Source organism: Vipera ursinii, assembly GCF_947247035.1.
Source record: "Vipera ursinii genome assembly, chromosome: 1".
Lineage (NCBI taxonomy): Eukaryota > Metazoa > Chordata > Lepidosauria > Squamata > Viperidae > Vipera > Vipera ursinii.
Window position 1 is genome coordinate 189,591,538 of NC_139512.1, and position 16,298 is coordinate 189,607,835.

Here is a 16,298-nt window from a genome sequence, read left to right on the forward strand (position 1 = left end):
TTAAATATGTGAGAAACTGACCTGGCAAGCTTGCATCTTAGTATATTTGGAAGCAAATAAACAAAACAATTGGTTGATTTTGTCCTCTTTTACATTTAAGAATTATTAATAACACTACATGGAACATTTTCTGAGAAGGAGACAATGTATTAGCAAAGTAACATACAGATTTTTTTAAGGATCAGTCAGTATCAAATTAAAGACAAATGTAAGATCAAACTATAGGGTGTGACAACTATATAAGTTATCTAAAATATATCATCTGGCTGGGGCTTGAAACAAAATCACAGTTAGTACTATAATAAATAAAATAAAACAAGATGTGTTATCACTTTTAGGCATACTGAGCTAACAAAAAATGAATCTAGTTTGAACTTTGATCATTATACAGTTTTTGGAAAGTGCTCCATGACAAGTGATCTAGAGGTAGTTATTCCTTCCTAGCCTAGCCTAACTGAAATTTGTTAATGGGCCCAGTTAGTCAGTTTATAGATATTATTTATTTTCATCAGGAAAAGGATATATATCTAGTAATGGGGAACAAGAAAAAAAATTGTTTGCTTTGGAGATTTACTACATTGAATTTAACCTATTTTGGTTGAAGACAAGAATATAAAAAACTGTGTAGCAATAGGGATTATTATTTTCATGACATATTTTACCTCTGTAGCTTTTGATTTTTCATCCTCTTTTATTTTATGCTGTTTCTGCTGTTCATCCAACTTAATCTGTAATTCTTTGTTTTTAAGATGTTCCCTCTGTAAATTCTCAAGTGCTGCTGTAATACTTCTCTCTTTATTTTCCAATGCAGAACTATGACATAAAATTTTAAAATATTATTTATAAAAATTGTTAATCTAACTGCAAATCATTCTTTTCAGGAAATTAGGCCTTTAATGACTGAACAAAAATAAAATTAATATATTTTTCACTATAGATTTTAATCATAGTGGTAAAAAAAGTCAAATTTCTTTTTGTGAATCTCTTCATACTGGTATCAATACACAATATAAAAATGATTTCTCTATATACACACAGCTGAAAATATAAAATAGGAATGGTATGTATCATTACAAAATTAGGCCTATGCGAAAAGGGCAACTCAAATAAGAAATCATAACAATAATGAAGTTAATTACCACAATAAAAATAACAAAAATAATTCTTTATGTAGGAAGCAGGCATTTTTTAAACAAAGTTATAAACACCCAAAAAGATTTATTAGAATTGGTTTAAAGGAATCTCAGAAGTGAGCCTTTATGCTATACAATAGGGATTGAAGCTATATACCCCAAAATGACGACCCCCTTCTATTCAAATTCCCATGAATAGAACTAATGAGTTCATGAATGGGATAATCCTACTGAAGGGGCCAGGAAAATTCCTTTTTAAGAACAAGTGTATTAACCCTATGCCAGATGCAATTTACTTTGGAGTAACTTATACATATAGTAAATAAGTACAGGCTGTACACACACACACAAATATTTGTATGAATCCACATACAAACACACTAGTGTACATCTTCCCCGATGCACTTATATTTTGCTGATATGTAGGCTGACATTCTCCACATATAAGTGTCCATCTTTCTTCCTCTTCCATTCCAGGATGTAGATGACTTTTTTTCCCTTTTCTAACCTCTTCCAGGAACAAGGGAGATATCCTAGTTCTCCTCCTCTTTCCATAGAAGGTGCTTACTGAGGTCTCCCCCAAAGCCCATCTGAAAAAGGAGGAAACGAACATCTGGATCCCAGCATCACCCAAATGTTCCTCCTTCTACTTGGCATTTTGTTTTCCAGCTGAGCCTGTTGGGAATGGTGGCTGATTCCAGACTGTTCCTGTATAGAATTGGGATATTTTGTATGGGTGTGCAAATCACTTGAAAGGGCAGGAGTAAAGATAGGAGTGAATCTCCTTTCTCTTTGCTCCTTTTGGCTGCCTTTCTCTTATCCTTTCTTGACTTTCCTGTTAACACATCCTGATGTATCACACTGATCCCACTTAAACAAATGAATATGGGTACTGATAAGTCAGAGGATGTACCACAATTCATCCCTCCCCCACACATCACTCGGAGATAGCATCCAAAGAGCAGAGCAGTGGCACTATTAATGCGTCTGCTGCATTTCTAATACAATAGAACTAATAAAACTAAGGAGAAATTTCCTGACAGTGAGAATAATCAACAGTGGAATAGCTTGCATTCAGAAGTTGTGGGTGCTCCAACACTGGAGGCTTTTAAGAAGAAACTGGATAGTCATTTGTCTGAAATGACATAGAGCAGACATGTCAAACACAAGGCCCGGGGGCCGGATGCGGCCCGCGAAGTGGTTTCATGCGGCCCGCGAAGCCATCCTGGAAAAAAGTGAGGGAACGGCCCCCACTGCTTTGGCCCTGGCCCAGAGACCCTCCTTCTGCCAGAGACCCTCAGATCTGTCCCACTCCTGCCCAGGCCCCCATAGGCATCCTTGATGCGAACAATGAAGAGCTGGCCACGCCCACCCAGTAGGCCACACCCACTATAGCCACGGCCACCCAGTAGGCCACGCCCACCCTGGCCATACCCACCCGGCCCCCTGAGGGCAACCGCAATGCTGATGCGGCCCTCAATGAAATTGAGTTTGACACCCCTGACATAGAGTCTCCTGCCTGAGCAGTGGATTGGACTAGAAGACCTCCAAGATCCCTTCCAACTCTGTTATTCTGTTCTATTCTTCTGTTCTATTATTCTTACAAGGCAGATTCCCACACCACACAGCACATGTCTGAAGATACAGAGGATCCAGAGACAGCCATCCTCAGTCAATTGAGGTTGCAGCTACCATATGAATCCAAGCTGACATTGGCTCACCACCATCTCTCCTTGCAAAGTAGCTGCCAAGCTACCACAGAAAGGGAAGAGGACATCAACCCTCATTTAGCCCACTACTTTAGGGCTTGCAAATGTTGCTGAGGATAGTAGAATTGGGAGGGAATTATAGATAGGTATATGGGAATAAAAAAAGAAAGATAAGACAGATTTAAGAGAATCCTAATGGTCCTGGTTGCAGAGCTCTTTGGTAGAGGTCCCTTGTATAGACAAGCTGGCTACAACTCCCCCCCCCCAAAAAAAGCCTATGATCCCACTCTCCACCCGTGTGGAAGAAAAGAGAAATTTCATAATATACCAGTAGCAATGCATTAACAAAAATGTAAGGCAGAATCCATTTGGAAATCTTTACCTGTATTTCATTACTTCATTTTGGTTTTTTTGTAAAGATTTTTCTAACTTCTCATTTGTTTGTTTGCTTTCACAAAGATCTGATTTCAAATTCAATATTGCAGTGTGTTCCTGTTTCAGCAATTCGTGCATTTCAGAAGCTTTCTCTTGTTCATGTTTTAGGGAAGCCTGCAAGTCATTTGCAATGGATTGTTCTTGCTGAAGTTTATATTCTAGAAGTTCAACTGAGAATAAATTTAAACATTGCAAAAATACATAAATCTATTCCTAAGCTTTCTATATTTTCCCCAAATATATTTTCCCAATATCTTTCCTTTTTAAAAATAAAGATTTAATTTAGATGGAAGATTAGGATAATAAGGTAGCCCTTAACTTACCACACTTCTTTTCGTGATCGTTTGAAGTTACAATGATACTGAAAAAAGTGTGACTGTTTTCCACACTTATGACCATTGCACGTGATCAAAATTCAGACACTTGGCAACTGGCTCATTTTATGATGGTTGCAATGTCCTTTTGCAACCTATTGATAAGCTAAGTCAATGGAGAAGCCAGAGTCACTTAACAACTCTGTTACTAACTAACTTAACAACTGCAATGGTTCGTTTAACTACTGTGGCAAGAAAGGTCATAAAACGGGGCAAAACTCACTTATCAATGGTCTCGCTTAGCAACAGAAATTTTAGATCCATTTGTACTCATAAATGGAGGACTACCTATTGCATCACATGCTCTCACCATCTGTCTCCCTTTCCTTTCATTGTTCAAACCAAATTGAATCTGCTTGAAATTGTTTTAACAAGAATATTTGAGGGACAAGTTGCCAGGCAAGGTAAGAAAGAGGAAATAAGTTTGCTGAGTTTGTTCCCTTTTGATAAATTTAATTCTGATGATACAAAGGTTATTCTTGTTATTCACACAAACCGTTCGAAATCAACAACCATGAATAAACAGAATACCCATGAAAAGTGTTCTTTGCAATGTGCGAGTGTTCATTTGTTCCATTTTGTGACAAAAAATACATAAAAAACATACATAAGTGAAATCCTGAATAGATATTGAAATCTGGTGAGCAATTTCCAATTGGAGATATATGTAGTTGCATACAATGAAACCAGGAATAGTAGTACTTGGATAATACAACCAATAGATATATTTAAGAGATATTTTAATTAATATTTCATTAATTGGAGGTTATCAAATCTTCATTTTGGTAGACAATTTTTTTATCAGCTAGGAAAGATACAAGCTAGTGGGGGATAAAAGAAATTACAAATAGGTAGTGGATGAGATGTTGAGTATTCAGAATTGAGAACTCCTTATCCAGCTTATCCGGTTCTCCAATATTTGGCATAGACGTATATTAGGGGTAAAAGATACAAACAAGAAAGGATGCACTAGTAATGCAGCACAGCAAATTTGGGAAGCAGATATATATTTCAGTAGCCTGGTATCTAGTATTCACAAAAAATGTAAACAAAACCAATAATGAATAATTATTGATTTTTATTTTTAATATGTATTTATTCAAATGAACAATACATTACCCTGTCTTTGAAGCTGGTACTCTTGCTTTTTCCCCTGATTCTCTGTATTTATAAGTGTTTCTTGGAGTTCCTGTAACTTTTCTTGGCTTTGAAGTTGTGTACGTCTCAACTGAATTTCAAGATCCTGCATATCAGAAAGCAAGCTGTTCTTATCTGAGGATGAAAGATGTTCAACAGCTCTCTTTGGTTGCTCCTCCTCCTGAAAGAAAGTTCATTTCATACAGTGAAAGAAAATATGGTAGATTTTTAAAAAGATGTAAATTCACATGCCTATTTTTTCAGCAAGAATTTAAAACTGATTCAAACTATGAATAACATGTTATTTACATTTTTAGGCTACTTGAATTTACATAGATTTGTAAGATTTTTTCTGGTTCCTTACGGAAAAACAAAAGATTAATGTGAGTTGTTGATACTGGCACTGGTTTGGATTTGCACATGTACATGCATGCATATTTCAGTAAACCACATATGTGTATAATTTGACACAAATAAGAGTCTTGGTGGAGCAGTGGGCTAATGCCTCCTTAAGTAACACCAGCTGCCTGCAATTAGTGCAGGTTCGCGTCCCACCAGGCTCAAGGTTGACTCAGCCTTCCATCCTTCCGAGGTAGGTAAAATGAGGACCCAGATTGTTGGGGGCAATAAGCTGACTTTGTAATAATGCTGCTTGGGGGGGGGCGAAATCCCTAATAAGCAGGCATATACATAGAATGAAGGCTATTGCTAAGCACATTGATTTGTGCTTTAAATTGTAAGCCGCCCTGAGTCTTCGGAGAAGGGCGGGATATAAATGGGATTAAAATAAATAAATAAATAAATAATTGTTTTGTTCCTAAAAGGGTATGTGATTTCCAGACTAATTTTTTTTAGAAATAAAATACTGAAAAAAAATAGCAGTTTGCTTCAAGTGTAATCATTTCACTTTACCGTTGCAGGCAAAAGTTTAGACATTTAGTCTAATTGTATGTTTCAGTGCATTCTTAAAAAATGGAGGTTGGTACAACCCATACATGATACAAAGTTAATGTCACCCGGATTTCCTGCTTGCAGTTTGCCCACTTGGGGAAGTGAGCTGATGTAAGAATTGGAAGGGAGGATCACTCATCATCAGAGTGGACATGTTTAGACTCCATCAAGGCCATCTGCCGAAAGGATTTCTCATAACATCATACTGGACGCTGATTGGTCTGCAGGGATCGGACCATGGAGGGAGGGCTATGGGGAAACTTTCAATGTGTAACTTTCACGTGGTTTTTACTCAGATCTTGCCTTGCTTTTGCTGCTATCAATTCATTCTTAGTAAAAGTACCTCCTTGGAGTTGGGTTTTTTCTTTCTTAGGATTTGAATGGAGGCAGACCTGATAATTAATACTGACATTTCTCTATGACTTGTGGACTTCAACTCCCAGAATTCCTCAGCCAGCTTGCCTGGCTGAGGAATTCTGGCAGTTGAAGTCCACAAGTCATAAAAGGGCCAAGTTTGAAGACCCCTGCCCTAACCCTTGGTATTTAACTGAATTCATTCTTCCTTCCATTTTAGAGTGTTTCCTGTGCGATTGACTGCTATACCACTCCTACAGCAGCTGCATTTTCAATGATTGGCAAAGTTTACTGGATGAACAGTTCAGTTTTTCTCAGTCCAAAGCAACTTGTGCCAAAAATGTTCAAGCTTTTCAAGGCTTTTGTACATGAAAGAAGGTTGGAAAAATTTTTATTTCTGACAACTTGCCCATATAGATCATAATTGTTTAATCCCAAGTAGACACAGGATTAACTATTCTAGTGAGAGCTAAATTTCCATTAGGTCATTAGTGATTTGTTATATCTTATCAATCCGACTAGTTTTCAGGCAATTACAAAAAAATTTCTTTATTGAAGGTAAAGCAATAGTCCTTTGTAACCTGAATTTCTTTAAGAATGGGTTTGATAGGTAAAATTATTAGCTGGAAGTCTTTATTATTATTTATTTATTATTGGGACTTATATGCCGCCCTATTTCCCGAAGGTCTTTATCCCTGCTTTATAAGTGTAAATTATTTTCATTCAAGGCCACACTGTTTAGATCTACATATACAGTATCTATACTAATACATTATGACATCCTAGATTCTTGGGAAGAACTAGATACATATGAAGGCAAACACTAGGCAACTTTTCCAGTCTGGTGTTTGATGAGACAGGTGGAAGAAGCTGGGGCTCCTGGAGGGGCAACGAAGGAGGAGGGATGCCTCAGGAGTCCGGAACAGATGGCGGTTGGTCCAGATGGAGTGAATAAACCCTCGAAAAGGACGGAGGAAAGGCTGCCTGGTAAGCCCAGACAGCCCAAGTCATCGCCAGCCGAAAGAAAAGTGAGGAGCCGCTAAACAGCTGATTGTCAACAGCATGCTGAAACTGGGTGAGCCTGCTCTTTCATTCCTTTTCCTTTTGGACCTAGAAATGTTGACCCCCTGACTGGGAAGAGCTATGAAGTAAAGACCCCAGAAGGACTAGGGGAGAAGAGAGTTAAAAGTGGTGAACAACTACAGGAGACGGAAGGATTTTAAGGATGATAAAACAACTCTTAAAAATTGAACTTGATTGACTCAAAGAAAGACTGCTTAACCTAAAGGATGTGAAAAAAAAATTAGATATAATTTCTAGGGTAAATAACCTATAAAGAACTTTAAAAGAAAAAGTTGTTATAATCTTTTAAAACCACATATTGAGAAAACAGTGTACGAGGACATCTAGTGGTGAAAAGAGATATTACAGTAATACTAAATAATAAAAGAACCTGAAAGTGTTTGACCTTGAAACAACACCTGGTGTAAACAAAGTCCCTTTGTGTGAGTTTATAAGTGAAAAGACTTTCTACAATTATATCTGTTGACTCTGGATATAACCAAAACAGGAATTACTTGGAGACAACGGGCGTTTTACATCTGTGACTCGACTGGAGGATTTGGATTTAGCCTAAAGTAGTTGGCTTGTTCTTTTTGGTTGGATTTTAGCCTAAGATAGTTGGCTTTTTTCCCCTTTTTTACTTTGTTTTCTCTCCTTGAGATATTGGGATTTAGCCTAAAGTAGTTGGGTCCTTTTACAGTTTGGATTTTAGCCTAAGATGGTTGGCTTGAAAAATGAGTACATCAAACCTCACCAGACTTATGAAAAAGACTTCCTCTGCACCCTCTGTTGGAACATCTAGCTCAGGGGTAAGCAACCTTGGCACTTTTATGACTCATGGACTTCAATTCCCAGAATTCCTGAACCAGCATGGCTGGCTCAGGAATTCTGGGAGTTGAAGTCCACAAGTCATAAAACAGCCAAGGTTGCCTACCCCTGATCTAGTCCAACAAGCCAGGGATCTATCGAAACAATGTTGTAGTGTGAGAAAATAAGCACTGCTCAAAATGAGATGCAAACTACATTAAAATTAATTCAAGAATCAATACAAAAAAAAAACAAAGAGACAAATATAGGATATAAAGACACAGTTTGAAGTCCACCACCAAATGATTGTTAAAAATGAACAAAGAATTCAGAAAACGGAAAATAAATCAGATGATATTGACAAAAAATGGAAGTAGTAATACAAGAAAATTAAAATTTAGAACAAACAAATCAAAATCTAGAAGGAGCGGTGGCGATCTTAGAAATGGAGAAAGCAGAACACTACTTAAGATTTCAAAATATTCCTGAAGACAGAGAAGAAAATATAGCACTTGTGATTATTGATCTCCGGGCAGAGGCCTTGAAAGGAGACAGAGCAGAGAGGCAAATGGAGATAGATGAAATATTTTGAATGAATTCAAGCTATGCAAGGAAATATAAACTACCAAGAGAAGTGCACGTAAGATTTATAAAGAAAACAACAAGAGATGAAATACTGAGAAAAGTTAGAGATTAGCCGTTACGAGAATAAAGAAATTGTGGTGTTAAAGCAGATACCCAGAGAGTAAGAGATACTCGAAGACAACATCATTTCCTAACTACAAAGCTGATTGCAAAAGGCATAAATTTCAGATGGTTAATGCCAGAAGGGATTTTAATTAACTGGAATAATACAAGATACTGATTGGATTCAATTTGGAAAGCAGAAGATTTTGATGAAAGAAATTGAGCATTCTTAGATGAAGGAGTGCAACATCAACAAGAGGAGAAAAAAGATCAGAAACAAATTGAAGAAGCAACTGAAGAAGTAATTATACAAACAGGAGAACAGAAAGAGAAATTTGATCAAGTTAGTGAAGGAACCGCAGGAGAATAGAGGATTACAAGATCGACTAGACTTAAATATAAATAATTGAAATGGAGAAAGAAAATGGAATTTTTTCAGTGAATAAAAATGGTCTAAACTCCCCATCAAAAAGAAACAAAATGTTTAGAAAACTACAGAAATTAAATATAGATATAATTTGTCTGTAAGAGACACATATAAAAAGACAATATTATAAGCTGTTGGAATACCCCAAAATTGGGAAACTTTACTATGCATCAGCACAACAGAAAAAAAAGAGGTGTTGCCGTATATATTAAAGAGACAATAGATTCTAAAATGATTTATTCAGATGAAGAAGGAAGAATTGTGATGGTAGAAATATACTTATATAAAAACAAACATTGCTGGTAGTAATCTATGCACCAAATAATAACCAGTAAGAATTCTATCAAAATCTCCATAGAAAAAATAATAGAAATGGAGTATCAAAACATTTGTTTAGTAGGAGACTTTAATGCGATAGCGGATGGGACATTAGATTATAAAAGTAGTAAAACGGGAAAAACTGGAAGAAAAAGATTACTTAAGACCTTTTTTAATATGATAGAAGAAATTGGAGTACAAGATGTTTTGAGGGAAATCAATCCAGGAAAATTACAATACACATTTTATTCAAACAGTCAAAAATCCTGGTCCAGAATTGACATGATCTGGATGACATCTGAACTGAGGACAAATATGCAGGAAACAGAGATAAAACCAGGTACATGGGCAGATCACATCCCTTTAAAAGTGACATGGAGAGGAATACAAAAAAAATCAAGATGGACTTTGAACCAATCTATATTAAAAGAAAGAGAATTTATAGAACTAGCAAAAAAAGAAATGGAGTTTTTTTCCAAAGAAAAAAAAAGAAGATATCTGTTGGATTCAGAAAAATTGGCACAGCAAATAAAAAGAACAAAACAAACTTTTTTGAAAATGCAAATAAACCAGGAAGATGGTTAGCTTATAAACTTAAAAAACAGAATAAGAAAATAATAAATAACTTAGTAGATGAAAAAGGTTCCCTACAATTTAAAAATGAAGAAATAAAAAAATAATTAAAGAATATTATAAGAAACTGTATGACATAGAAGAAATTCCAAGAAAATCATCCAATATCTGGAAGAAAATAATCTTCCAAAAATTTCAGAAACCTGTAAGATTATGTTAGAGGAAAAAAAACGATGGAAATAACATAGGCCATAAGACGACAAAAAAACCAGAAAACACCGGGGCCAGATGGACTACCGGAGGAGTTATATAAAGTTTTACAAGATATACTAAGTAAACTGCTGAAAGATGTTTGCAATGAACTTTTGTTGGAGGCTAAACTCTCAAATACATGTATAGAAGCAAATATTACCGTATATACTTGAGTATAAGCCGAATTTTTCAGCCCACTTTTTGGGCTGAAAAATTCCACTTCGGCTTATACTCCAGTCAACAAAAAAAACTTACCGAGGACTTGTGCGCGGCCGAGGCTTTGGTGCTTCCGGGATCGCCCGCACCTCTCCCAAGCCACCGCCGTCCGAGACCTGCCGAAGTTTGGGGAGGTTTGGGGAGGTGCGCGCGCACCTCCCCAAACTCCGCGCCTTGCCTGCCTGCTTCTTTCCGCAGCGGAAAGAAGCAGGCAGGCAGGGCGCGGAGGAACGGAGACTTGCCGACGTTTGGGGAGGTTTGGGCGTCTCCCCAAACCTCGGCAGGTCTCCGTTCCTCCGCGCAGACCTGCCGACATTTGGGGAGGTTTGGGCGCCTCCCCAAACCTCCCCAAACCTCGGCAGGTCTCCGTTCCTCCTGCCGACCTTTGGGGAGGTTTGGGCGCCTCCCCAAACCTCCCCAAACCTCGGCAGGTCTCCGTTCCTCCTGCCGACCTTTGGGGAGGTTTGGGCGCCTCCCCAAACCTCGGCAGGTCTCCGTTCCTCCGCGCAGACCTGCCGACGTTTGGGAAGGTTTGGGCGCCTCCCCAAACCTCCCCAGGTCTCCGTTCCTGTTTGGGGAGGTTTGGGCGCCTCCCCAAACCTCCCCAAACCTCGGCAGGTCTCCGTTCCTGTTTGGGGAGGTTTGGGCGCCTCCCCAAACCTCCCCAAACCTCGGCAGGTCTCCGTTCCTCCGCGCAGACCTGCCGACCTTTGGGGAGGTTTGGGCGCCTCCCCAAACGTCCCCAAACCTCGGCAGGTCTCCGTTCCTGTTTGGGGAGGTTTGGGCGCCTCCCCAAACCTCCCCAAACCTCGGCAGGTCTCCGTTCCTCCGCGCAGACCTGCCGACCTTTGGGGAGGTTTGGGCGCCTCCCCAAACGTCCCCAAACCTCGGCAGGTCTCCGTTCCTGTTTGGGGAGCTTTGGGCGCCTCCCCAAACCTCCCCAAACCTCGGCAGGTCTCCGTTCCTGTTTGGGGAGGTTTGGGCGCCTCCCCAAACGTCCCCAAACCTCGGCAGGTCTCCGTTCCTCCGCGCAGACCTGCCGACCTTTGGGGAGGTTTGGGCGCCTCCCCAAACGTCCCCAAACCTCGGCAGGTCTCCGTTCCTGTTTGGGGAGGTTTGGGCACCTCACCAAACCTCCCCAAACCTCGGCAGGTCTCCGTTCCTGTTTGGGGAGGTTTGGGCGCCTCCCCAAACCTCGGCAGGTCTCCGTTCCTCCGCGCAGACCTGCCGACCTTTGGGGAGGTTTGGGCGCCTCCCCAAACGTCCCCAAACCTCGGCAGGTCTCCGTTCCTGTTTGGGGAGGTTTGGGCGCCTCCCCAAACGTCCCCAAACCTCGGCAGGTCTCCGTTCCTCCGCGCAGACCTGCCGACCTTTGGGGAGGTTTGGGCGCCTCCCCAAACGTCCCCAAACCTCGGCAGGTCTCCGTTCCTGTTTGGGGAGGTTTGGGCGCCTCCCCAAACCTCCCCAAACCTCGGCAGGTCTCCGTTCCTCCGCGCAGACCTGCCGACCTTTGGGGAGGTTTGGGCGCCTCCCCAAACGTCCCCAAACCTCGGCAGGTCTCCGTTCCTGTTTGGGGAGGTTTGGGCGCCTCCCCAAACCTCCCCAAACCTCGGCAGGTCTCCGTTCCTGTTTGGGGAGGTTTGGGCGCCTCCCCAAACCTCCCCAAACCTCGGCAGGTCTCCGTTCCTCCGCGCAGACCTGCCGACCTTTGGGGAGGTTTGGGCGCCTCCCCAAACGTCCCCAAACCTCGGCAGGTCTCCGTTCCTGTTTGGGGAGGTTTGGGCGCCTCCCCAAACGTCCCCAAACCTCGGCAGGTCTCCGTTCCTCCGCGCAGACCTGCCGACCTTTGGGGAAGTTTGGGCGCCTCCCCAAACCTCCCCAAACCTCGGCAGGTCTCCGTTCCTCCGCGCAGACCTGCCGAGGTTTGGGGAGGTTTGGGGAGGCGCCCAAACCTCCCCAAAGGGCGGCAGGAAGAACGGAGACCTGCCGAGGTTTGGGGAGGTTTGGGGAGGCGCCCAAACCTCCCCAAAGGTCGGCAGGTCTGCGCGGAGGAACGGAGACCTGCCGAGGTTTGGGGAGGTTTGGGGAGGCGCCCAAACCTCCCCAAACAGGAACGGAGACCTGCCGAGGTTTGGGGACGTGTGGGGTGGCGCCCAAACCTCCCCAAAGGTCGGCAGGTCTGCGCGGAGGAACGGAGACCTGCCGAGGTTTGGGGACGTTTGGGGAGGCGCCCAAACCTCCCCAAACAGGAACGGAGACCTGCCGAGGTTTGGGGACGTTTGGGGAGGCGCCCAAACCTCCCCAAAGGTCGGCAGATCTGCGCGGAGGAACGGAGACCTGCCGAGGTTTGGGGAGGTTTGGGGAGGCGCCCAAACCTCCCCAAACAGGAACGGAGACCTGCCGAGGTTTGGGGACGTTTGGGGTGGCGCCCAAACCTCCCCAAAGGTCGGCAGGTCTGCGCGGAGGAACGGAGACCTGCCGAGGTTTGGGGACGTTTGGGGAGGCGCCCAAACCTCCCCAAACAGGAACGGAGACCTGCCGAGGTTTGGGGACGTTTGGGGAGGCGCCCAAACCTCCCCAAAGGTCGGCAGGTCTGCGCGGAGGAACGGAGACCTGCCGAGGTTTGGGGACGTTTGGGGAGGCGCCCAAACCTCCCCAAACAGGAACGGAGACCTGCCGAGGTTTGGGGACGTTTGGGGAGGCGCCCAAACCTCCCCAAAGGTCGGCAGGTCTGCGCGGAGGAACGGAGACCTGCCGAGGTTTGGGGACGTTTGGGGAGGCGCCCAAACCTCCCCAAAGGTCGGCAGGTCTGCGCGGAGGAACGGAGACCTGCCGAGGTTTGGGGAGGTTTGGGGAGGCGCCCAAACCTCCCCAAACAGGAACGGAGACCTGCCGAGGTTTGGGGAGGTTTGGGGAGGCGCCCAAACCTCCCCAAACAGGAACGGAGACCTGCCGAGGTTTGGGGACGTTTGGGGAGGCGCCCAAACCTCCCCAAAGGTCGGCAGGTCTGCGCGGAGGAACGGAGACCTGCCGAGGTTTGGGGACGTTTGGGGAGGCGCCCAAACCTCCCCAAACAGGAACGGAGACCTGCCGAGGTTTGGGGACGTTTGGGGAGGCGCCCAAACCTCCCCAAAGGTCGGCAGGTCTGCGCGGAGGAACGGAGACCTGCCGAGGTTTGGGGAGGTTTGGGGAGGCGCCCAAACCTCCCCAAACAGGAACGGAGACCTGCCGAGGTTTGGGGAGGTTTGGGGAGGCGCCCAAACCTCCCCAAAGGTCGGCAGGTCTGCGCGGAGGAACGGAGACCTGCCGAGGTTTGGGGAGGTTTGGGGAGGCGCCCAAAGCTCCCCAAACAGGAACGGAGACCTGCCGAGGTTTGGGGACGTTTGGGGAGGCGCCCAAACCTCCCCAAAGGTCGGCAGGTCTGCGCGGAGGAACGGAGACCTGCCGAGGTTTGGGGACGTTTGGGGAGGCGCCCAAACCTCCCCAAAGGTCGGCAGGTCTGCGCGGAGGAACGGAGACCTGCCGAGGTTTGGGGAGGTTTGGGGAGGCGCCCAAACCTCCCCAAACAGGAACGGAGACCTGCCGAGGTTTGGGGAGGTTTGGGGAGGCGCCCAAACCTCCCCAAACAGGAACGGAGACCTGGGGAGGTTTGGGGAGGCGCCCAAACCTTCCCAAACGTCGGCGGGTCTGCGCGGAGGAACGGAGACCTGCCGAGGTTTGGGGAGGCGCCCAAACCTCCCCAAACAGGAACGGGGACCTGGGGAGGTTTGGGGAGGCGCCCAAACCTTCCCAAACGTCGGCAGGTCTGCGCGGAGGAACGGAGACCTGGGGAGGTTTGGGGAGGCGCCCAAACCTCCCCAAAGGTCGGCAGGAGGAACGGAGACCTGCCGAGGTTTGGGGAGGTTTGGGGAGGCGCCCAAACCTCCCCAAAGGTCGGCAGGAGGAACGGAGACCTGCCGACGAGCCGCGGCTACACAGGGTATTCCTGTGTATTCAGGCTTGCAAAATGGCGGATCGAGCCTCTGCTGGCGGCAGAGGCTTGCAGAACGGCGGATCGGCTTATACTCGAGTCAATAACTTTTTCCAGTTTTTGGGGGTGAAATTGGGGGTCTCGGCTTATACTCGAGTCGGCTTATACTCAAGTATATACGGTACCTTAATACCAAAAGAAGATTCAGATTTGCCACAGATAAAAAATTATAGACCGATATTGTTACTAAATGTAGATTATAAAATTTTTACTTCAATAATGGCAGAGACTGAAAAGATTCTTAACTGAATTTATACATTCAGACCAAAATGGTTTCTTACCAAAGAGACAAATTAAAAATAATTTAAGAGTGATAATGGATGTATGGGAATATTATGAATTACATCCAGGGAAACAACTAGCACTAATATTTCTAGATGCCCAAAAGGCATTTGATAATGTTTCTTGGCAATTTATGATTCAGCAATTAAAAATAATGTACTTTGAACAGAACTTTATAAACATGATAAAATAATATACAATAAACAAACAGCGAAAGTGATTGTGAATGGAGACTATACAGAGAACTTTGAGATAAGAAAAGGCACAAGGCAATGATGTCCATTATCTCCATTGTTATTTATTTTCACCTTGGAAGTTCTAAATAGAAATATTAGGCAAGATATAGAAATTAAAGGACTAGAAATAAAAGATGAAACATATAAATTACAAGCATTTCCTGATGATTCGGTATTTGTTTTAGAAGAACCTTTGGAGATGATTCCTAAACTACTGGGAAAGATAGAACAATATGGAGAAATGGACTGAAAATAAGAGAAAAAAACCAAAGTAATAGTTAAAAATCTTACAGATAAGAAAAAAAAAGTTGGAAAAAACAGAATTGCAAATAGTTAAAAAGGTCAAATATTTGGGAATATATTTAACAGCAAGATGTTCAATGATAAAAGAAGATAATTACCGTATATACTTGAGTATAAGCCGACTCGAGTATAAGCCGAGACCCCAATTTCACCCCCAAAAACTGGAAAAAGTTATTGACTCGAGTATAAGCCGATCCGCCGTTCTGCAAGCCTCTGCCGCCAGCAGAGGCTCGATCCGCCATTTTGCAAGCCTGAATACACAGGAATACCCTGTGTGGCCGCGGCTCTCGGGGAAGCCCTGGCTGTCCGCTTCCTCGCTCCACGCTGCCATTCGGGGCCCGCGCGTTCCCCGGGCAAATCGCGGCGCCCAGCAGGCGAGGAAACACACCCGCTCCAGTCGCCCCCCCCTTCCCTCAGGAGACGCGAAGCAAGTGACCGCCCGGAGCTTACCGAGGACTTGCGCGCGGCCGAGGCTTCGGTGCTTCCAGGATCGCGCGCACCTCTCCCAAGCCGCCGCCGTCCGGAGACCTGCCGAAGTTTGGGGAGGTTTGGGGAGGTGCGCGCGCACCTCCCCAAACGTCGGCAGGTCTCCGGACCTCCGCGCCCTGCCTGCCTGCTTCTTTCCGCTGCGGAAAGAAGCAGGCAGGCAGGGCACGGAGGAACGGAGACCTGCCGACGTTTGGGGAGGTTTGGGCGCCTCCCCAAACCTCCCCAAACGTCGGCAGGTCTCCGTTCCTCCGCGCAGACCTGCCGACGTTTGGGGAGGTTTGGGCGCCTCACCAAACCTCCCCAGGTCTCCGTTCCTCCTGCCAACGTTTGGGGAGGTTTGGGCGCCTCACCAAACCTCCCCAGGTCTCCGTTCCTCCGCGCAGACCTGCCGACGTTTGGGGAGGTTTGGGCGCCTCCCCAAACCTCCCCAAACGTCGGCAGGTCTCCGTTCCTCCTGCCGACGTTTGGGGAGGTTTGGGCGCCTCCCCAAACCTCCCCAGGTCTCCGTTCCTCCGCGCAGACC

General features: G+C 44.5%; 1 protein-coding gene across 4 annotated transcripts in view; it reads right to left on the reverse strand.

Moving 5' to 3' along the window:
• PCNT (pericentrin) overlaps positions 1-16,298 on the reverse strand; it is a 112,235-nt gene that overhangs the window by 25,959 nt on the left and 69,978 nt on the right. For all 4 annotated transcript variants that reach the window (XR_014492080.1, XR_014492081.1, XM_083359160.1 and 1 more), the window contains exons 31-33: positions 4,771-4,969; positions 3,225-3,447; positions 663-813 (exon numbers count right to left, since the gene is read on the reverse strand). Coding sequence is in view for 2 of the 4 variants with exons in the window: in XM_083359160.1 (XP_083215286.1) it covers positions 663-813; positions 3,225-3,447; positions 4,771-4,969 (573 nt within the window). In the remaining 2 variants the exon portion in view is untranslated. The remainder of the gene's footprint in view (positions 1-662; positions 814-3,224; positions 3,448-4,770; positions 4,970-16,298) is intronic.